This window comes from Scophthalmus maximus, chromosome 19 (assembly GCF_022379125.1).
Source record: "Scophthalmus maximus strain ysfricsl-2021 chromosome 19, ASM2237912v1, whole genome shotgun sequence".
NCBI classification, from domain to species: domain Eukaryota; kingdom Metazoa; phylum Chordata; class Actinopteri; order Pleuronectiformes; family Scophthalmidae; genus Scophthalmus; species Scophthalmus maximus.
Genome location: NC_061533.1, coordinates 18,952,176 through 18,974,455, shown reverse-complemented (window position 1 = coordinate 18,974,455; position 22,280 = coordinate 18,952,176). Strand labels below are relative to the sequence as shown.

Genomic DNA, 22,280 nt, shown 5'->3' with positions numbered 1-22,280 from the left:
TGGTAATCCTCTTAACTCTCCTACCCACTTTCGTCCCCAGGTGGTGTTTGTGTTGACCGGGGACTGCGGGGACCGCTCTCAGCCTGGCTACAGGGCCTACGAGGAGATCGCCGCCACCTCCTCTGGACAAATCTTTCACCTGGACAAGCAGCAGGTCAACGAGGTGAGAGCACAACAGAGCACATTGCAATGCAACTGAGATCACTGCAAAGACAAAAGAATCCGCATTAAACCCTGCAGTAGAACTCATTGGTGTGTGTGAATGTGAAAAGGGTTAAAATGCCTTATAATGGAGAGAAGCAGGAGCTGGAAAGACAAAGAAAAACACCTTTGCTTGACCCACTGATGTTATAATAGCGATTTCATTTTGTGAAACCAAATGTGACAATGCTGATATTAACCTTCCGGGTCATATGATACGGGTGAGTGACTCTTTAATAACGGAAGCAGCATGTAACAGAAGCCCCGTCTGAGAAGCCAAAGACAGCGGGGCCTCACTTCCCACGCAGACGTAAAAGAAAAGCCAGAGTTTCCTCTGTAAGAGACACTGGTATCCTGCATGTCAACACAGGAGGCGACCGGGCAGCACAGAGCTGGATACAGCGTCTCTGTACACTTTTGGCCCACTGAACCTCTGAACTCCGATATGTTTGTGAGTCTGTTTCCTGTCAAGCCCTGTGCTTGCATGCAGCTTAACATGCGATGCCCGTGTGTGGAGCAGCTCCGTTCATTATCACTCCATAATCCTGCCAGCTGTTTAAGGAGTGTTTGAATGTCATGTTTGTGTTGCATTATAAACTAGCGGGGGACCAAACACACCCGGGCCCTCACACCTCGACCCCGGGGCGGCTTTGTGCTAACGTTGCCCCGAGTATTTTGACGTGTGCGTAGCGTACTGTTACGTGTCAACATGTGCATTCTTATAAACAGAAAAATGTCTTGGATCCACATTGAATTACTGCGTCAGTCATTTTTAGACCTGTGTGATTATAGCTCTTGGGTGGCGTGCTTTTACCAATTTAATGCAAATCCTTTAATCCCTAAAAACCTCAGAAGCAGTACCGATCTAACCAAAAAATATTTCCCCCTCAATGGCAGTTTGATAAAGTGCGTCCAAGTTAAATAAACAAAGTCTTTTTGTGGTCTCCATGGGGAGAGCGGAGGGAAAACAGACGGCTTATTTTACTCTCTAATCCCAGGATATGATCTGTCATGGCTTCCCTCCTTCCAACACAGCTGCCCGCTGGAGTTTGGCTCCAGGGCCTCACACAACAGCTCATTGTGAGCGCTACGCATCGCACTCTTCACACTCTTTATATTCGACTGGTTATGATTAACCAGAGAGTCTGCTAACGAGACAAGAAAAAACGCGTTAATGTGCTGTCAAACTTGGACCGTGATCTGTGCTCCTCACGGGGATGATGCCATCCTCAGTCATCGGTCGCCTGAAGCGCCGATCAGAATTACGGGCCGTGATGTTTTCGCCTTGCAGCATGCAGTTTTGCATTGTATGATCAGACCAGTTGTTCTGTACTTGTACCACGCAAGCTGCACAAACACTCAGCTCAGTTGGCCTTGAGGTTTTTTTTACAACATTGCCCTCATGGTTTCCTCATTACGCGGCTGTAGTAGTGAGTTAAGGGGCTTGTTGTGATTGTCAGACACAGGTAACACTTATCTTGTCGCCTTCTGTGTGTGTTAAACGAAGGCACCATCCGAGGTGTAGCTGCCTTGCTCATATACAGGCCAAATGTGACAGGCAAAGCTTCGACAGGTGTGTCCAAACTCCCGCTTAGAAGGAGCGGGGCGTCCATCTGTGACTGATTTGGCCTAATGGCCTTGATTTGTGGAGGCACATCCTCCCGCAAATGCCAGTGGTTGCAGTGTTTAAACCTGGGCAAGGACTCAGCTGACCCCTGCCCATCAGGGGGTCTGGAGTCAAGCGGCTCTGCTTAACCGCAGCACGACCACCTATTTGTTCTGCAGGTGATTGCACTTGGGCGAGACAAGGGGAATACAGCATTACCCCAGCCCCGGCTTTCTCTGGCCCATCTGTCATGCTTCTATAAATAGCAAAGAGTGGTCCTTCCTGTAACAGCCCGGTGAGGGCCCATTCCACTAAGACACGTGGATGAGGTTTGACAGGACTTAAGGTCCTCTGCATTCCCCGTGGCTGAGACAGGGAGTGGCTGCAGAACTCTCCGTGGCCCGGACAGCTAGTCGTCCCATCTCCGCACTCCCCTTCCTCTTATGTGAGATCTAAGGTACTGCTGCTCTCCGCTCTCTTAACAAGTAGACGCTGTCCTGGGGCAGATGTAGGTCACTTCTGAACAGTTTCCTGCTCTGCTGGTGATGGCTGCACATGTGGCAGACATTACAGCTGTTTCCATTTGTAAAGAAAAAAAGAAAAGAAAAAAAACGGCGGGGGGAACCAGCTGCTGTCAGCACTCAGCGGACGTGATAGACAAAAAGCAGAGGCCTGATAATTAAATTATCAAAGGCTTTCCTTGTTTAATTTTTTGTAAATGTCTTAAAATGTGTTGCCGTTGGCTCCCTTCTCCAAGGGCCCGCTGAAGAAATGATTTCAGTTTGTTTCATTGCAGCCGCAGCTCTGCCTTAACGCCTTTCTATGAGGTCAAAACAAATACTAGACAGCAGTTGCTTGTTAAGCGTTTGGAAGATGGAACACATTTGGTCCATTGTGGCCACTTAAATGATACTGTGAATTGCCGAAAGCCTTTGCTGCTTCTGTTTTTCATTTTAGAGAAAACAAAAGGAAAACTGTATTCTCTGTCAATACTATGATAATGATGAGACCCAGAGGGTCAAGCACCTGTCAAAACTGAAATTCTACAGTGTCAGATATTTCTCTGGAGGTACACGATAGACAGAGTTAGGATTGCCTTTGCTATTATATATAATCAAACTGTCCACCATTATTTCAGACTTGGGGTAATCTTTTGTCTGAGTGGTGAAGACTAATTTGAGACGAGAGCCTCCTGCTGCACTAATGTGTTGCTGTCTGACCTCATGGCTTATGAAGCTTAACTGATTCAGCAGAAAAGTGGGAAACGGATCCTAAAATTAGTCAGGTTGATACCGTGCAATATAAAGTTTTTAAGTGTTTTTCCAAAACGAAAGGTACCCCCCCACCACATTCCCTGCGGATTTTTATTCTGAGGAACAGGCCTCATGATTCATGAAAGCTTTGTTGCAGGAGGGGGACCGCTGTCTGACAGACTTCCACTGTGAGAGACACTCTTCTGGGAATAAATGCTTGAGAGTGCACAAAACTGTATGTTATCAGTTTGACAGTTGAGCTGCTTCACTTTTCCTTTGTTTAGGTAAAACCCCTCTGAGGGATACTTAAGCGATGAAAGAATGGTCCGCAGACAAAGAGCAGCCTGCTGTTCGGGCAGGGACGGCCGTGGCAGGGGGCCATGAAGGCGTCCTTCCTGTGCTCCTTCCGTCTCTCCGAGTTGAGCGGGGATCTCTGAAAGTTTGCGTTTGACGGGTCCCAGTCTCATTCTCCGACAAATGTGTTTTCCACCAGCTCGACTGGTCGCTCTGTCAGAGGTCTGATGGCGTTTTTCTCCTCCTGCCAGGTTTTAAAGTGGGTTGAGGAGACAATTCAGGCCTTGAAGGTCCACCTGCTGTCCTCCAACCATGACAGTGCCCAAGAGAACCAGTGGGAAGTGCCCTTTGACCCCAGCCTCAGAGAGGTCACTGTGTCACTAAGTGGGCCAGCCCCACAAATCGAGCTCCGCGATCCTTTTGGTAGACAACACATTAATACTATTGTTTCTACAGAAATTGACAAAGGAAGACATATGAACACTTTCTCTTCTTGTGACGTTTTCCTAGGTCGTGTGGTTGGTGTGGAGCAGGGCCTTAAAGAGCTGTTGAACATTCCCAACTCTGCTCGTGTTGTAAATCTGAAGTTTCCCAGACCTGGAGCCTGGAAACTCAAGGTACTGTTCTGGGGAATAATTCATAAATACTGTACCTTTCTTTGACTAATTTATGATATAAATTGAACACTATTGCTTTTTTTTATTTTTTCCTTCCAAAAGGTGAGCTGCAGTGGACGCCACACTCTGAGGGTCACAGGAGTCAGCAATCTTGACTTCCGGGCAGGCTTCTCTAGCGTACCAGTGTCTGAGTTCAACCACACCAGGGAAAGGCCGATAAAAGGTGCCCGCCATATTTTTGGAGTCTTATTTTACTGAGAAAACAAGAAGACTTCATGGTGATCTCTTCTTTGTCTCCATCAGGACTCCCAGCACATGTTTTGCTGAAATGTACAGGCCTGAAGCCTCCAGGTCAGCTGAGCCACGTGGAGCTCATGTCAGGCTCTGGCCGCTCCTTGCGCACAATCCCCGTACCTCTGCCCTCCGACCTTGGCCAGCAGGGCCTGTGGAGTCTCCCGGAGTTCCGCACCCCCTCCCAGAGCTTCTTCATCAAGGGGACAGGCAAAGACGAGGAGGGCTACCGCTTCCAGAGGCTGTCCAGTGTCTCCTACACCAACATCGTTCCAGGCAAGACGACTCCCCCCCCCCCCCCCCTTACCGCAGACACATTTTACAGAAGCCACTCCACAGCGTCTCTTACACCTCATCAATCTCCGCATTGACCTTCAACCTTTGTTTCCTCTCTCGTGTAGATCCCCCAGCTGTGAGAATGCCTGATTTGGTGAAGGGTTTCTACATGCAGCCCACTGTGATTGGCTGCTCTGTGGACAGTGACATTCCCTATAGGCTCAGATTTAGCAGAAGTGGGATTACCCTGGGAGAGGAGCAGTTCTTTCAGTGAGTTTGTCCTCCATTTGCTCAGCAGTCTGTGTTTCTTTTTTGCTCGGCCTTCTTTGGTTTCCTTCAGATGCTGCAGCTTCCAGCGCCCATTACCTGCTGTAAAAACTAATTAGGTCACATGTGAAGCACGTCTGTGGAGCATTAGTGCTGCTCTACTCTCAGGCTTTATCGGCTCATCTGTCAGGAGTCAGTTATACACAGTCTGTTTTGTGAACATTACATGTTTGATTGTGTCATCTTGAAAAATTAACAAAGTGCCTATTCTTTCTTGGTGCAGATGCTCTGCTTTGAATTAGAGTCATGAAATCAAGCTGATTCACAGTGAAAACTATTTCCTGCGTGTGTGAGGCCCAGAGATACTAATTGAATGTGACGCAAAATAGGATCCTGTTGCCATACTCCAGCCAACAAACCAGGCTTGTCTTTGTATCAGGAACTCTGCCATAGCATCATGGGAGATTCCTCACGCATCAGCCGAGGACGAAGGCCTGTATGAGTGCATAGCGCAGAGCAGTGCAGGACAGGGACGAGCCTTAGCCCAGTTGACTGTTAGAGGTATGTCTCTCTCTCTCACACACACACACACACACACCTACACACACACCTACACACACACACACACACACACACACACACACACACACACACACACACACACACACACACACACACACACACACACAAACACACACACCTTGTCACAATGCATCACACACACTTCGGCACAAATGCATCACAGCCACAGCAAGCTTTGAAATCAGTTCCAGCCATTTTTTGAAGACCCAGAGTCATGGCTTAAACATGATACAAAACAGGCCAGCACAAACATTTGGATTAAAAGTAAACTATTTCTGCACTGTTTGTTCACCGCTGATAACACCAGTTTGATGTTTTGCTTGTGTTTCCATTCAAACAGAGCCTCCTCCGGTCCTGAGGCCGGCAGTGAATGTGACCTCCACCGTGGGAGGCGTTGCTGTGCTGTACTGCCAGGTAGAAGGCTCCATGCGCCACAACTTAACCTGGCTCCGAGGGGGTCGCACCATCCGGGCCCGCGCGGGCAGGCTCAGGTTGCTCCCGGACTCGTCGCTGCAGGTCAACGGGGTGAGGACTCAGGATGCTGGCGAGTACCACTGTGTGGCCACCAACGCCAACGGAGACAGCAGAATCACCGTGTGGCTTCTCGTCCCAGGTACGGTAGCACCATACCCTGCAGGCCATCTGCTTGAACACTCAAACACACTGAGGGCTCCTCTCAGGCGCCCATCATCTGTTTTCCATTATTGGCTCAACCTCCCCACAGTCAGATCGAGCCACTTCCTCATCAGAAAATGTTTCTCATCAGAACGAAGTGATGCGTGTTGAAGAGTGAAGCTCCATTTCAAATATAGCCAAATAGATGATCCAGCAGTCACAATGTCGGGCATGAAGTGCTTGGTAATTGCATTGTAGCACACATCATCAGGAGTTTAACGCTTGATGGGGTAGTTGTAAATGACATCATGCAGCACTAACAATGCCCTGAGTCACCGTCAGCGTGTTTGCCTCTGTTTGACTCCACTTGTAGAGGCTCCCTCTGTGGTGGTTCACCCACAGAGCCAGGCGTTCTCCCGGGGGGACGAGATCCGCCTCGTCTGCTTGGCGTCCGGCTCCCCCCCTCCCCAGATCTTCTGGAGCCATGGAAACATGTTCCTCACTAATCGGACGAGGTAAGGGAACTCTCAGCCCACTCAACACCTCCGGCACAGAGGAGTCAGAGAGTCATTATGTTCCACTTCAATAACATTGACGTCCACATCTTGTTTGCATCACTTTGGAGATTTACATCCACTGATCTGAAATCTTCTTTTTTTCTCCAAACCACAAGTAAGTTTTATGTCCGTGTTAAAGAGCGTACTGTTCATATTCAAAAAACATGTCTCGAGTGATACCCAAGAAGAGCAGAGGGGTTTAGACCTTAATTGTAACAAACATGAGTTCTCTCGACTTTATCATTCAGGCTGAGTCTAGACCAGTACGGAGTTCTGACCATTAGAGGGGCCCTCCCAGAGGATGCTGGGAACTACACATGTCTGGCAACCAACGAGGTTGGGACTGCCTCTCAGTGGGTGTCACTTACCTTTGCAGGTAAGTCGACATCGTTGCTACAGCTCACCATTTGGAAATTTTATTTTATTCTATTAATTTCTAATCTGAATGATCATTCCCGTTGGCTTTTTCTTCGGTCTGTGTTGTTGACTGTTCCTCAGCAGCATTCGGTTTGAATTAATCTGTGAATAGTGCGAGCTGAGCCCTGGCTTTGAGTAGAGCGCGAGTCAGATAGTGTGGCCACACGCTGCCCTGTCTCACACAATGGGATATTTCTCTCCTTGCTTTGTGAGCGCTGACAGTTGTGAGCCTTAAGCTTCAGTCATGGCTGTCAGTTAGTGGTTGACAAAAACCTCAACACTGACGGACTGTGGCAGTTTTCTCCTGGGGCATGCTAGGATTTTTTTTTAACAACATTAATCTGCCACGGCAGCAAGAGCCTTGTAAAATAGATAATCCCATTGTTTGAGCTCAGCTGTCGGTCTCCTGCAAAAGCATTTATCCCTGCTCTGTTGACACATAATGTACATGCAATGTAATTCGAGTGTTTTTCAGCTGGCTTAAGTCCACATTACATTACTGATATTTCTACATATAGCAGCACTGCCTGGTAAACTGCTATGAAATAAGAATTCTTACTAAGGTGCCCCCGTTATTTACTTTCAGAGGTGCCGAGAATAACAGTTGCACAGCAGGATGTTCTTGTGTCTGTTGGTGGTGATGCGACTCTAGAGTGTCAAGCCACAGGCGTTCCCTCTCCCCTCGTCCACTGGTTCAAAGGTAAGTTGGGGATATTACATTACACTAAAATAAGGGTAGGAATATGTCCGTGTTGGAGACACAACAGGCTGTTTTTTTTACTCGTGTTTCCAGGCGAGCTTGAGGTGGGTTCGGCCCCTTTCGTTGAGCAGGATGTTCACCGCGGGACCCTGCTAATTCGAGGGGTGCAGGAGGTCGACGCTGGCCAGTACAGCTGTGTGGCCAGCAGCTCTGCTGGAAGCTCCGCTGGCACTGTCACTCTGGAGGTTGGAGGTAAGACCACACTTGAGTGTTCCTCACGAAGCGTATTTTTTCTTCAAATATGTACGCAAAAGAAAAGTCATCTTCAACCACCATTCCACTCCACAGCGGGACCATTGTTCTCTGAGGCACCGGTTGACGTGGCAGCTAACGTAGGCGAGAACATCACCCTCCCCTGCGTCGCCCGAGGTTTCCCGCAGCCGACAGTGACCTGGCACAGACAGGACGGCAGACAGATTCATACGAGGACAGACAGCCAAAGTAGAACAATGCAGCTGGAGAACGGACATCTTTTGATCCAGAGTGAGTTATCCCGACGAACTGTCACAGCACAGAGGTTCGGTCTGCAGTGCAGGGCCAACACACCTTAACGGCTGCCTTTTGGACTGACTGGCATAGCTGACATTTTCTGAGTGATTAAATATAGAGGAGGAGGGCAATGGGAGGTCACTGCCAGTCTTTCACTGTGAAAGCCTTAAATGACACATGACATTAATAATTCTGCGAGAGTAGGTCGTTGTGCCTTTGTCCATTCGTTAGTCCTTCATTGGTGAGATTGTAACCTACCTCATCTGTGCCAGTTGTGAACTCTGGAGGCCTTTCAGTCTGCAATATGACTAATCCTGTCCACTGAAGGTGATCCTTTGTGCTCCTGAGACTAAATGTTTATAGAGTGCGTAATAATATATTAGAGAGCAACAGATGTATTTGCATCTTTATTTTTGAAAATTATTTATTAATTTTTTAGCTGTCATTGTTTTAGAAAATGCCTTTCTCCATCTCTCACCATCCTGCTACTCCCTTTCTTACTTTGATGTCTTGTCGTCACCTGTTTAAACATCTGCCTGACTATCTAAACACAAGAACGGAATCATGTGCAGATCTTCCAACATGAGATCTCCGGGGAATTTACTGAGTGGGACATGAGTGTCAGCAGGCTGGCAGCTGAGCCAAACCCATAAATCCCTTTATTTTCTATTTTTGACTCTTAATTATAGCTCACTCAAACCAATGATACCACTTATTATTGAGTGGAGGACTTAACTGCTATTAGCACAGATTTTTGGGGGGAGATTAACTGCTTTCTTTCTCGGTGAGTGAAGAGATGCTGCTTTTTTCAGATGTACAGAGTGTGACGTTGTGTTTGACTGCAGGTGTGTGGCTGGATGATGAAGGGCTGTACATCTGTGAGGCCAGAAACCAGTTTGGAACCAGCAAAACCGAGGCCAGAGTTAGCGTCACTGGACTGGGTATGCTTGTCAAGGCTCTCATTTTTTTTCTCCCATTTTTCACATTACCCTTCTCTTGTTTTATTACTTACTTATGTCTTAACACTCGCTTTTCCTGCAGAACCCCCTGTCTTGGCCCATGCTGCCCCAATCATTACCACTGGTATTGGCCAGTCCCTGAGTATTCCTTGCATGCTACTGGATGGTATACCTCTGCCAGAAAGACACTGGTCCCAAAATGGAAAACCTGTAAGACTTGTATTTAACTAAACACATACACACCTACATCACAGTTCGTTTTTTTCTGTTTGACACAAGGACCTTTTCCCCCTGCACAGATTCAGCTGAACGGGAGGATGTTCCTGAGGAGTGATGGCAGTTTGTACATTGAAAGAACTGTCCCAGAGGATGCTGGGACGTATGTCTGCACTGCGGTGAATGTAGCTGGCTCCGTGAACATCACGGTCACCCTGGAGGTCCAAGGTATGACACTAAGTTTAAGGAATAGTCCGAAATTTTTCGCTTTCGTCCTCAGAGCTAGATGAGAATATCGTCCTAACTATGAAGCTGGGGCCAGCAGACGATTAGCTTAGCTTCAGATGAAGACAAGAGGCAGGGAGAAACAGATGCCCTGTTCTTGTCCTAAGTTAACATGCAGATATTCACAGATCAAGTCACTTGTGCGGCCATGAAGGCATTCTAGTACAAAATACCTTGTAAAACCCACAGGGGTCATCAGCGTTTGGGTCAAAGTATGATTAAAGCTTTAACAGCTGTCGCAACACACCACAAGACACATGCGAAAGTGATTTGTCTCCGATTATGTGAATTTGCCTTTGGTCTTAATATTTAGTGTACTGACTGTAAACAAGAAATGAATACAAAGCTATATCCCAAAATGTCAAACGGTTCCTTTAAGATCCCATTCCTGAATACAGTTTTTCCATGCTCAAGACATGGACTACACGTACGGACAGTCAGGCCAACTATATGCTGACTCAGTGTGGGAAAACAACAATATGTCAATGACTTGACCACCTGCTGTCGTCATAGTGAGAGGGTTCATTTACTGCATGCTTTGATGAAAGGGCAATTTTGTTCATAGGCACGTAATGACAGACGGGCCAGATTATGGCTCATCATCAGGTTTGTAATGAAGAAATGCCTCAAGCACTGGCTGGCTAAGGCCAGTGATAATGCTGCTCCATGGCCAGTCAGACAGCTGTGTTTTGTGACCTACTTCTTTCACAGCGCCCCCCGAGATCAACGCTGGTCCGTACCACTACATAGCCAACGAAGGCGTAGACATCACACTTTCATGCAAGGCCAGTGGTGTTCCAAGGCCAAATGTTGTCTGGTCCAAGGTAGGATGTCACACTTGCAGCCCAGATCTACTTTTTCAAATAATTTAAATGATCTACTTTTGGCTTCATACCACACACTCATGCATGACTAACTGGATAGTTCTGATTCCCACCACATTATCTAGAGAGAAACATCCATTAAAGAAACATTTGGCATCCAGAGAGTTTAAAATCAATCATCATTTAGACTGTGTAAATAGTTGCTGAAGTAATAGCCACTTTAAGCATGTTACAGTCAAACAAAAGCTTAGATCAATATTCAGTCCTGCTGTGGTGATATGATTTAGATTGTGTTATGTAATCAGCATGAAAACACTGCTAATGATTATAATAGTAATGCTAATCTTACTGATTTTCATCTAATGATGCATTCTCTAAAGAAACTTTAACTCAGAAATATCTGTTCTGATCATTCAAGCATTTTGAGGCTCGAATGATTCACTTAACATTCCACTATGTTTTGCACAGTGCTTCACACTACCTTGAAAGGCCACTTATTTTGGTAATGTTTACATTAATACAATTACCTGCAATGCCATTTTTTAGTCACCTAGTGGCATATTCAGCTAACATCCCTCTCCCTCTGGCCTTATAAAGTAAAAACAAGTAATAACAAGAATAACAAGTTGCAATCAAGACATGATTTACCTGAAAAGAAAGGATGTAGCCATGGCAACTTCACCATATTGGTCCTTGACTGTGAGAAATCCCACAGTGTATTATTCTACCTCAGAAATCTATTTAAAACCTCTTCTTGCGGCAGCTTGCAGTACAACACTTTAGGGACAAAAGAATCTTATCATAAGAAACGAGTACTGCCGTTCTCCCAAATGGTCATTTATAGAGACTCAATAATGAAGTTAAGCATGACAGTTAATAAAAGTAGTGATTCAATATTTTTCCATGAAGAAATGTGAGCCAGAGTAAATACCCTACATTGTTACATTACATTAGTCAGCATGAATGAGTGAAGTCATCATGCTGATGTTGTATACTTATTGTTCAACTGAGGCAGATCCCCCCCCACACATTTTCAGTGTTAATCCAGAGTCAAGTGAATTTCTTTTCTTGTCAGAGAAAAAATTATCTGTAAAAGCAATTTTATGTTCAGAGCAAGTCCGTGCATTCTCGTGTGCACATAAATAGGGATGCAGAGAGGCGCTCACTTATTACATTAGATTACATTAAACTGGGCTGTAGACCTAAAACTAAACTTGGTTGGCCTGTGATATTACAGCTTTTATGTGCAGTGTAATATTTCTGGTCTTGTTCCTGCTGTTCCTCTATAGGGGAGGCAGCCTCTGCCCAGGGACCACTCGTCTCTTCAGTCTGATTCTGATGGATACCTCCACATCCTCAACCCCACCACCGAGGATGCAGGAATCTTCATCTGCACGGCGACCAGTCCCGTAGGCTATGCCAGCCGAGAGATCCAGCTCAGTGTCAACAGTAAGGCCAATAAATGTTCGAAAAAAGTTACCCAAACAAAGCAGGGTTTGATGTTTCAACATCTGACCTGTCTTCTGAAAGTCAAAGTCAAACATGTCCTGTTTGAAGATGCATGGTTTGTCTTACAACCTATTTCCCTCTGCCCTAGCAATGCCTAAGATTATGGGCGTGCGTGACCATGACAACACGGTGAAGATGACGGCAGAGGTGGGAGCAGAGGTTGTTCTCCCATGTGAGGCCCAGGGGAGTCCATCTCCACTGGTCACATGGAGCAGAAATGGGCATCCCATCCCCCCCGTCACAGCTGGGTAAGAGGAAGTCTTACCTCACTCTTGCGATGATGCAGTATAATTAGTTGAACATCATGGAAAACAGACTCTCGCCATGCTTTCCCGCTGACATAGCTGACATCTGACTCAGCTTTTACAAGAGCCTCAGACTAAAGCCAGCTGCCAGTCAGAGCTGCTGCTAATGTTTGGAGTGTATTTGGTGATACCTTTTGAAGGGCATTTGGGCAGAGGCAGCAGCCGTCTGCCGGAGAGCAGTGTGTAGCCTCAGCTGAGGAGGAACATCTGCTCCCTCTTGGTTCACCGCTCCCCTGCTTTCATGTGTGGTCACCGTGGGTGCAGACAGGCTGGCCGAGTCGCAGAAGGGATTGGTGACAGACACACTCTCTGGGGCAGACACCAGACTGGTTTTGGGTAGATAGAAGAAAGACGGAGGGGCTTTACAGCCGACCCTGATACAGCATTTCATGTGCAGGGCCAGCCAAAAGGAAAAGGAGGGTGGGGGGTGCCAGGAAGAGGGGAGGAAAAGGAACTGACAGAGGAAGAGATACAAGCCCTGGCTGCCTGATGTTCGGATTCCCTGGGGTGCTCCAGCAGTAAAACAACATGCTGACTCTTTACTGGTCCTGTCTGATGAGAATAACACATCTCTGCGAACAACCCCCACATGAGCCCTTGCTTTGCATATGCAGGACTGGCGGAAACAGGCAAGCTGTGTAAAGGGAGATTCATTCTCTCCAGCTACACTCAGTGGGTCAGAGGAAAGTGACCAGGGGGTATTGATTGTTGAGATGACTTAAATCATTGAGCGGTACATTTTGTCATTCATTCAGCCCATTGCCCCAGTTAGTCTTTTGTGTCAGCCTGTGTACACAGATGACTTGACACCGACATGGGGTCAGTGATGGAAGCGCGAGAGGGGTGGTTCTTGTCTTGTGTGCTTGAGCTTGCTGTGTCGGTCTTCACTGTGGTGCTGCAGTTTGAGCACAGGCTGACTGACCACTGCAGAGGCAGTCATTTGGTTTCAGTGTCGAATGTGGCTGCCTCGCCTTAGACTGTTTGAGGAAGTGGGGGTGAGACATTACACATGTGCAGCTGAAATAGAGAGCTCTTTGTGCTTCCAGCTCATTTCCACTTACACAAACATGTTATTGTTATAATTCAGTTGCTTAGCAGACACACTTATCTAAGATAAAATCGCTGAGGTGTGTTTATATTTGTGTATATAATGCATTTATACAGCTGGACGGCCTCTGGTGCAATTCAGGTTACCACACAGCCATTTAAAATTTAAAATTGCTGACATACATTTAACGGCTTTTCCCAACTTTTTACTGCTGTGGCATGTTTTTGGAGGTGAGGGTAGTGTTCACCATGTGATGGCCATCCATCCATCTGTTCATTTGGTTGGCATAACCTGCTTTCCACAGCGGCATCAGTCGGCCAACCTTCTGATTTTTAAATTACCTGTATCTTCTGAGTCCTGTGATCAACACGCAGCAGTTTCTGCAAACATTATTGTTCCCCACAGGACAAAATGCATTGATTTTGTGAGTCTATGACCTTTCCCGTGCTGACATCATCACTGGCTGCCCTTTTACACTGTAATTACCCCAGACAATGGTAATTGTGAAAGAAACAATTCACTGGGGGGATTTCAATGCCCTGGCTGTGGTCCAGACTCCACTTAGCTATGACAACATAAACTTTCATCCAACACAGATCTATTTTTCTTCAAACATGCAATACAAGCGCAAAGATGCCTTCAACAGCTTTGAGATATAATGCAACTCATGTATTCCTTTCATGAAATACAACGGGCCGTGCCCCATTCTTTTAACACAGTTGCTCTAAATTTGAATGAATTATCTAATTCATTGAAATATTAACTACCCTAAGGCAGTAGATTGTACTAGGATTTCTGTCATAAACACATCTTCATCTACAGAAAGTAACAGAAACCAAACTGCATCGTGGAATTCATCCTCACAGTCACACAACTATTGAGGTTAATATAAAACGCACATTAGTGACATATACACAGTAATATTGGCGGCCCGGCACAAGAAACACCGGTGTCCTATTCCTCCAGTAATAGGACACAGGAGGAAAATATTGCTTCAAAAACAGGGACGCCTCATCTCCCAAAACACAGCCGCTGTAGATCTTCAGTGACTCACAAATTGTTGTGTTTTCTCCATCTCTTTGCCCTCGACCCCTAACCACTCCCCAGGTTCACTGTTTTGCCTTCAGGCTCCTTGAAGATCTCTGATGTGCGCCTGATTGATAGTAAACTGTACACCTGCACTGCAGAAAACCCGGCGGGCAATGTGTCCGTAAGCTACATTTTACACATTCAAGGTAAGTCTGTGGGGTTTCAGTGAAGACGTAAATTCAAGTCTTCATAATGCTGTCAGGTTGCTAGAGTCAAAATTAATACATCACTTCTAAGATATGTTAAATATGTCAGATATGTAAATATATAGGCGTGTAACAGATGTGGGGAGAGGTATACTTAGGATATTTGTTTTCGTCCTCAGTTAAGCCCAGGATTCAGCCAGCGCCCTCCCTCCTGAAAGCCCTGGTTGGCCAGACAGTGACCCTGCCATGTGTGGTCCAGGGAGAGCCCAGCCCTGAGGTTACTTGGTTTCATAATGGACTTCCTCTTGGGGTAAACACTACGCCCCTCAGGATCCAGCAGGTCAGCCTCGCTGACCAGGGCACCTACCAGTGTGTGGCAAGGAACAGTGCTGGACAGGAGACCTTGGAGATCAAGCTGGAAATTCTTGGTGAATATCAGCAGTTCTGTTCTTGAAACCTAGGTTGTTCCCTCAAGAAAAAGTATAACATAAAGTATGACTGCTGTCTGTATCAACTGCTCTCGCACTTTGAACTAGCATTTAACACGTTTTTTTCTCTCTGTCCTTCACAGAGGCTCCAACCTTTGCCGAACCTGGAGATGCCATCATGGAGAAAGTAGCGAACAGCAAGGTCATCATCCCTTGTCCCGCTGAAGGTATGAAATGATTCAGTCAGCCTAATGCAGGTTGAACAGAATAGGGCAATGAAAGATCTGGTGTTTGGAAAAGGTGCAATTTACAGTGTGACTAGTTGTTTTTTTTAAGTCTTAAGAACAGCCTTTTTTGGGGTGGGATATTATGACACAGCAAAAGAAAATTCTACTTTAACTGTACGGCGAATATTTGTATTTATGCACCATCAAAGGAATGCTTCTCTGTCACCGTAGCTTTTTAGTTGTTGAAGGGGGAAAAAACATCCTTGCCATCTTAAAAGGTTCAGCTTCTTCTGATCGTAGCATCCAGCGATGCGCTGTTGTCTACCTATTTTAACATCTCTGTGCAAACGTGGTGGCATCCTGGAGAGATGTCGAGAACTTGCCTTTTTTTAATCAAAGCATGGTGAGTATTGGTGTGCGTCTGGACATGCACTGATGGATACTTATCCTCTGAGAGCCTGTGCACACATATGTATTGTTTGTGTGGAGCTGTGCCATGGTAACAAGCTTGGTGAAAGAAGGTGAGGACTGTGTCTAATGTGGAGCAACAGCTGGAACATCAGTCTGCCTGCTGCCTCAGTGAGCCACATCTGCTTTCCTTGCGTCAGGGCCTGCTGGGAGAGGAATCCTAATTACAGGCCGCTGCTGGCAGATAAAGGACAGAGATGTCTGATGTGCACCGTGAGGCACAGGAAGTGGAAGATGAAGCCGCACGGGCCCGCCTTCCATCCAAGTCACACCGGCAGGCAGGCAGACTGTACCAGACCTCAGAGGTGGTCACGCAGAAGCGCTCGACGCTCTTGACAGCGTAGAGACGCAGCTGGCAGCAGCAAACAAGGACCCCCTCATTGTTCTCTCAAGATCTATCTGTATGTGGGAGATAAAGAACAGTCTCTGCCAGAGGGATATTATTAATTCACCAGCAAGCGCAAAGCATTTTGATAGAGGTCATTATTTGAGAAACACACACGGAAGAGATCATCTCCCACTTTGTCAGCCCCAGCAAATGAATTAGAAGTCTGCTAATGAGATCTTTTAACATCTAAAACAGAACATATGTACGCATTTCCTCCCTTAAACGAGATAATGAGCGAACTTCTTAACTATAAAAGTATGTTCAGAGAACAGCTGACACCATCTCTGCATCTCCTTTGGTTATAGTATGTTTTCGATTGGGGATTGATCTCCCTACTCCGTCTTTGGTGTTTGTGTCTGTCACACCTCTGTAATAGACAGAGTTGTGGCACTCGGATCACTCCGACTGTGCTGCTCTTTCTTTGCAGCATTTCTCTCTGTCCTTGTCCCGGGAGTCCGTTGTGTTGGGCACAAAATCCTCCACCGTCCCCCCCCCATTCTACCTTTCTCTTCTCGACGATTTCCAGCTCTTGTCCACCCAGTAATCCACAGGACACATCTGTTTCATGCTCCCGAGTGTATTCATCAATGCCTTTGAACTGCTTGTTCAACCACTCCTATTCTCACTGCTCAGGACTCTCACCTCAGTGTTTGGTAATAAATCTTGACGGTAGTGTTTTAAGTCATGGGTCTCTCCAGCATACTGTCTATTACTGTATTACTTTTTTTTATGTGACTCTGACCTTGGAATCTTAAGCTTGCAGGCTACAAGGTCTCTAACCATTTTGGCAGGGTCTCCCCTGCTGTCCCGCTGTCCAACAGATAAATGTTGGCTTTTTTACTTCTTGGCTGCCTGCTAATTAATTTCTCCTGCAGGGAGGCAGAGAGATGGAAGTAACTTTTCTTTCTGTCAGACGTGATCAATAAAGCCCCTTTAAGCTCGCTGCAAATCCTTTCCTTGTCCCCACACCTGCAGGTTCACCTCACCCCAAAGTGCGCTGGTTCAAGAATGGCCTGGAGATACACCCCGAACAATCAGAGTTTTCTGTGGCGAGGGACGGCGCTCTTGTAATTAACACAGCATCTGCCAGCCACAGTGGGGACTTCAAGTGTATGGCAACCAACGAGGCAGGCTCTGTGGAGAGAAAGACTAGGCTGAAAGTAAATGGTGAGGATCGAAAGTGTTTTCTGTTGTGTTAGCTAAAACACATCGTGACATAGTGACAAAACAAATCATCCCTTGTTTTGTTTTTGTCCTGTACGCTTTCAGTTCCCCCAGAGATCCAGGACAATAACCAGCCACTGAACCTCACTGTCACCTTGAAGCAGCCTCTCACTCTCGGCTGTGATGCCTTTGGGATCCCCTCCCCAACAGTCACCTGGACTAAAGATGGTCAACTCGTGAGTTTGTCATTCCTAATCCATATTAACAGTGATACCGTAAAATATATCTCGTTGATATCTAGATATATAATGCCACCATGTGGCTATCATTGTAATTACAATATGACACATGGGATGCACCACACTGATTTCTGTTTGTCCAGGTGAACAGTCCTGGGGTGTATCTGCAGAATGGGAACAGGCTGCTCAGAATCTACAGAGTTCAGCCCGATCATGCGGGACAGTTTGCCTGCACGGCTCAAAACCCAGCTGGAGAGGCCAGGAGAGAGTACAATATAGTGGTGCAAGGTGAGCTCATGACACGGCTTTCAAACGGGTGTCTACGCGATGTGAGAACAGAGTCGAGGAAAAGACAGATGTAAGACTACTTACTATATTAAGTAGAGAATTAAAAGGGATATTTGTCTCGTCATCAGCGAACTTGAAATCTCCTGGAACAGCAGTGTAAAGCTCCCAAAGAGCTTAAACTCGTTGATTAAACTTTAATACTCGATGTACCATACATTCTGAAAGTTGTCATACCCCCAACTCGACTAAGACTACCCATTAATGTCAGTGCTCACGTCCTCATTAATAGCTAAACTGATGTCCCTCTGTCGTCTAGGTGATTTTTTTCTCTCTCGCAACCATGAGAAAATGTAAATTTCAAACTCTTTTCATTCAGCAATTTGAGATAATGTCTATAAATGTCATAAGTATCTTGATGTAAACTAGTCAATGTATATGTGGTGTGGTTCCACCTTATTCTTCTTCCATATTTTCCACTCAGCTCCACCAGTGATTTCAGGAACGTCCCGAATGCAGGACTTAACTGTGGTGCTGGGCCAGGAGGTGGAGTTTCAGTGCAGGGTTAGCGGACAACCACCGCCCCGAGTGGAGTGGAGCCGCGATGGAGAGTAAGCATCCCCTGGGACTTTTTATTGATGTGGCATTCAGCGGTACACACAGGACAGACTACGCCACGGCAGGGATTTGATCTTCCGCTCCTTCCTTTCTCCAGGGTCCTGTCCCGTGACGGAGATCCCCACGTCGAGTTTCTGGAAGATGGCCAGGTGTTGAAGGTGAAGTCAGTGAGACTGAGGGACCAGGGGCTTTACCAGTGTCTGGCCAGCAACAACGCAGGAACTCAGATGCGACAGTTCAGACTCACAGTACAAGGTCTCTGCTTTTCTTTTCTCCTGACTTTAACTAAGACACACGGCACACTCACGACCACTCTGGCCTGAACCCTTGTGGCTTATGAATCTTTTATATTCTACACCAAACAATATCAAAGAAAGGAAATGAAAAATTCCCAGTTATCAGTATATTGATTCAATTTCTTGAACTAAAGTCTTGTAGTAGCATTGTCCTTCTGAGAAAGAAATTACTGGACATAACATTTCATTCATGTAGAGCTAGAGCCTCTACAGCATGATTTGTCTTAAACCACACTGCCTGGTCAATGAGCACATACTGAATTCCCTTTTTGCAGGGCTGTGGATTTGTGCCACCTATAGAAAATACGGGTGCTCCAAGCTCCCAAACTGTTGCACACTGCATTTCTGTGTGAGAGCGTCGCCTGCACAAGACTGGGCAATCCCCTGTGGATCTATTCATTATGTGCTATGGGCCAGTAAAAACCCAACCGGCTGTTTAACATAAATGTATTTTCGGCATTTTCTCCAGCTCCCCCGACCATCAAGGGCCCCAGTGAGACCTCTGAGGTGTCAGTGGTGCTGGGTTTCCCCACAGTCCTCCCTTGTGATGTTGAGGGCTCACCCACACCCAGTATCACCTGGCTGAAGGACAACCAGCCCATAGTGTCCAGTCCCCAGTTGACATACGCCCGCGGCGGGCAGGCGCTGCGACTTGGCTCAGCCCAGGGAGACAGCACCGGCCTCTACACCTGCAAGGCCACGAATCCGGCGGGTGCCGCCACCAAGCACTATTCTGTCAGTGTTCTGGGTAAGAAACATCAACACCACTTCACACAGTAAAGTAGCTCAGACAGTTTTTTTTTAACCTTTTTTTAAAATGTTTTTTTCCCCTTCTCATCAGTCCCACCACAGATAGAGAGCGACTCTACATCTTTGACATTTGGTGGTAAGGAGGAGAAAGTACGCATCAATGGGAGTATAACTCTCTCCTGCTTGGCCAAAGGTTTCCCTGAGCCCAAGGTGAATTGGTTCAAAGATGGACAGGTTGGTGTTCTCCCCTCTCTAAGCTTCTTCTGGCAACTAGTTCAAATTGCAACAAGCTCAACAGATTTCACATCCTCTTGCACAAGCCACACTTCAGATTTTGTGCAATGAGTAAACAACTTCAAGGGTGTAGAACAAGAATTCAGTTATAACATATCATGATGTAAAATACTTTAATAACACTACTTTGTCAAATTTGTTTTGTGTTTGGGCTACAGCATTTTTTCTGTCGTGCTTGTGTGCATGTTGTTAAGGGCCTTCAAAAGAGCGGCAGTAATAATTTTGGATTCATGTAAGATTAGATTTTTATTAGATTTTTTTCTTTTTTATAAATAGGGATGGCAGTATTGTTTTGTTTGTAGTTATTTTTTTAAACACATTACAGGCTGGAAGTTGTGTCTCACAAATTGAATTTGCAAAAGGTAATGCAAAAGGTTTTGTTCACCCAGCAGTAGTGATCATCTAACTATGAAAGAGTACTAGGGCATGGCATGAGGAAAAAGAAACGAAAAGAGGATGATTTTATTTTTACTTTTTCATTTCGAGAATAAAGTTGACGTATCGCGATTTCGTCAACTCCTCTGGTCCTTCAAATCCAGTGAGGAGAGACTGACAGTTATGTCAGCTGCCAGTATTTTGTCTTTCCAACGCTTCAAGCATTTCTCCCCTGAACAGTCAAAGAACTTCAAAGACCTATTAGTGATTATTACACTTTTTTCTTTTTTACTAAAACTGATTCTGGAGAACAATTTCTGAAGGCAGTCATACGTTAGTAGTTTGATTTATACTTGAACTTAGTTTACAATCTAGAAATTTCAATTTTATTCTCGACATTTCAACTTTGTTCTGAAAAAATATATATTCCTCTACTTATTTTCTTTTTCTTTGCGTGGCCCTAATTCTGTTCTGTATCTCACCTATCGAACCCGCCACTGATACCAAATCCATTCATGCGTAAATGCAATATCTTATCTAGACTATACCATCTGATGTATTTTCTCTGTTTTTAGTTGCTGACTGGAAACTTCCATGCTGGCGTTCAGGAGAGCGGCTATTTCCTGAACATAGACAACGCCATGCTGTCCCATGAGGGGCAGTACACCTGTGTGGTGACCAACTCTGCAGGAGAGGACAAGAGAGACTTTCATGTCACCATTCAGGGTGTGTTCCGCTGAATCTGTGAAGTTATTTTCAGTATCGAGGTCGAGCAAAATACTTCTCAATGCAAATGTCTCCTGGTTTACAATACATTTTGGATTTGATGCAAATATCTGTAATTAACATCTGCATTTTTTTAAATTATAAAAAAAATCAACCAGACTCAAATATGCCACTGTCTTGCCAGTTCCTCCGATCTTCCACCGGGTGACTAACAGAGAAGCAGCCTGGGGTCTGGGACACGAGGATGACAGCAACGACCAGGACATGGTGGAGAAGCGGGAGGTGGTCCTGGGCCACCCTGTCAGTCTGTCCTGCGAGAGTAATGCCATCCCCCCACCAAAGCTCAGCTGGTACAAAGATGGAAGAAAACTCACCTCTGTAGATGGGGTGGTGCTACTTCCAGGTCAGAGGGGAGCTCTTTCCCAAGTTGAGAACTGTGGCTGTGTAGGAATGAGGTTTCATATTCATGGATAAATCTTCTATCTTCAGGTGGCCAGGTGCTACAAATCGCCAGAGTGCAGAAGGAAGATGCTGGAAAGTATACGTGTCAGGCGGTCAACGAGGCAGGAGAGGACCACATGCATTTTGAACTGGAGATTCTGAGTAAGCGAGAACATGCACATTTTCCTTGGAATTAAAATGTACACAGGTGGCAATGAACTTGATTTCTGAAGAAGTCTCTTTTCCCTCGCCTCCTCAGTTCCTCCCGTGATCATGGGAGCGTCGGAGGAGTTTATGGAGGAGATGGGAGCAGTGGTCAACAGCACTGTGGCGCTCCACTGTGACGTGAGCGGACACCCTGCTCCAGTCGTCTCCTGGCTAAGAGATGGGCAGCCGGTGCACGCAGACTCACAGCACCACCTCAGCGAGGATGGGACTCAACTCCAGGTTAGTTAGTGGTGACTTGTTGACACATACCAATGAGTTAACAGATCCAACACTGGCATGTCACCGTGACGAGTAACACTTGTATCCCGTCTTTCAGCTCCTCAGTGTCCAGGTTTCCGACATGGCCGGGTATTTGTGTGTTGCTGAGAACAAGGTTGGAACAGTTGAGAAGATGTTTAGTCTGACAGTGCAAGGTAAGGAAAGTTCAAAACCATCTTTGTATATTCTATTTCTCAAATAAACAACATGTCTTTTTGTTCTTTTTATCATGGAGGCTAATGTTTGTTCGTGAAAACACGACATGCTGACTCATGCTCCACACATGTACAACACAACTGTTGCATTTTCCTCCAGTGCCTCCGAGAATAACTGGCAGCAAGGAGGAGGAAGTGAGTGTGATCGAAGGCCACATGGTGTCCTTGCTGTGTGACGTTCAGGCGTACCCTCCTCCAGAGATCACCTGGACCAGAGACGGGCAGGTCCACTTGTTTGGCAACGGCATCCACATTCTGCCAGGTCAGCCCTCTG

The 22,280-nt window shown here is 46.1% G+C and overlaps 1 protein-coding gene across 1 annotated transcript in view; it reads left to right on the top strand.

Moving 5' to 3' along the window:
• hmcn2 (hemicentin 2) overlaps positions 1–22,280 on the top strand; it is a 43,725-nt gene that overhangs the window by 3,258 nt on the left and 18,187 nt on the right. The window contains exons 4-38 of the mRNA XM_035640852.2: positions 41–163; positions 3,606–3,777; positions 3,865–3,971; positions 4,074–4,194; positions 4,275–4,538; positions 4,664–4,808; positions 5,245–5,366; positions 5,728–6,000; positions 6,376–6,517; positions 6,808–6,935; positions 7,563–7,676; positions 7,770–7,928; positions 8,025–8,219; positions 9,071–9,166; positions 9,267–9,394; positions 9,484–9,628; positions 10,397–10,509; positions 11,799–11,958; positions 12,107–12,266; positions 14,479–14,606; positions 14,786–15,034; positions 15,178–15,261; positions 17,093–17,284; positions 17,387–17,517; positions 17,664–17,808; positions 18,290–18,416; positions 18,521–18,678; positions 19,189–19,467; positions 19,561–19,703; positions 20,714–20,864; positions 21,049–21,267; positions 21,354–21,467; positions 21,565–21,752; positions 21,850–21,946; positions 22,107–22,268. Of these exons, the coding sequence (XP_035496745.2) occupies positions 41–163; positions 3,606–3,777; positions 3,865–3,971; positions 4,074–4,194; positions 4,275–4,538; positions 4,664–4,808; positions 5,245–5,366; positions 5,728–6,000; positions 6,376–6,517; positions 6,808–6,935; positions 7,563–7,676; positions 7,770–7,928; positions 8,025–8,219; positions 9,071–9,166; positions 9,267–9,394; positions 9,484–9,628; positions 10,397–10,509; positions 11,799–11,958; positions 12,107–12,266; positions 14,479–14,606; positions 14,786–15,034; positions 15,178–15,261; positions 17,093–17,284; positions 17,387–17,517; positions 17,664–17,808; positions 18,290–18,416; positions 18,521–18,678; positions 19,189–19,467; positions 19,561–19,703; positions 20,714–20,864; positions 21,049–21,267; positions 21,354–21,467; positions 21,565–21,752; positions 21,850–21,946; positions 22,107–22,268 (5,434 nt within the window). The remainder of the gene's footprint in view (positions 1–40; positions 164–3,605; positions 3,778–3,864; positions 3,972–4,073; positions 4,195–4,274; positions 4,539–4,663; positions 4,809–5,244; positions 5,367–5,727; positions 6,001–6,375; positions 6,518–6,807; positions 6,936–7,562; positions 7,677–7,769; positions 7,929–8,024; positions 8,220–9,070; positions 9,167–9,266; positions 9,395–9,483; positions 9,629–10,396; positions 10,510–11,798; positions 11,959–12,106; positions 12,267–14,478; positions 14,607–14,785; positions 15,035–15,177; positions 15,262–17,092; positions 17,285–17,386; positions 17,518–17,663; positions 17,809–18,289; positions 18,417–18,520; positions 18,679–19,188; positions 19,468–19,560; positions 19,704–20,713; positions 20,865–21,048; positions 21,268–21,353; positions 21,468–21,564; positions 21,753–21,849; positions 21,947–22,106; positions 22,269–22,280) is intronic.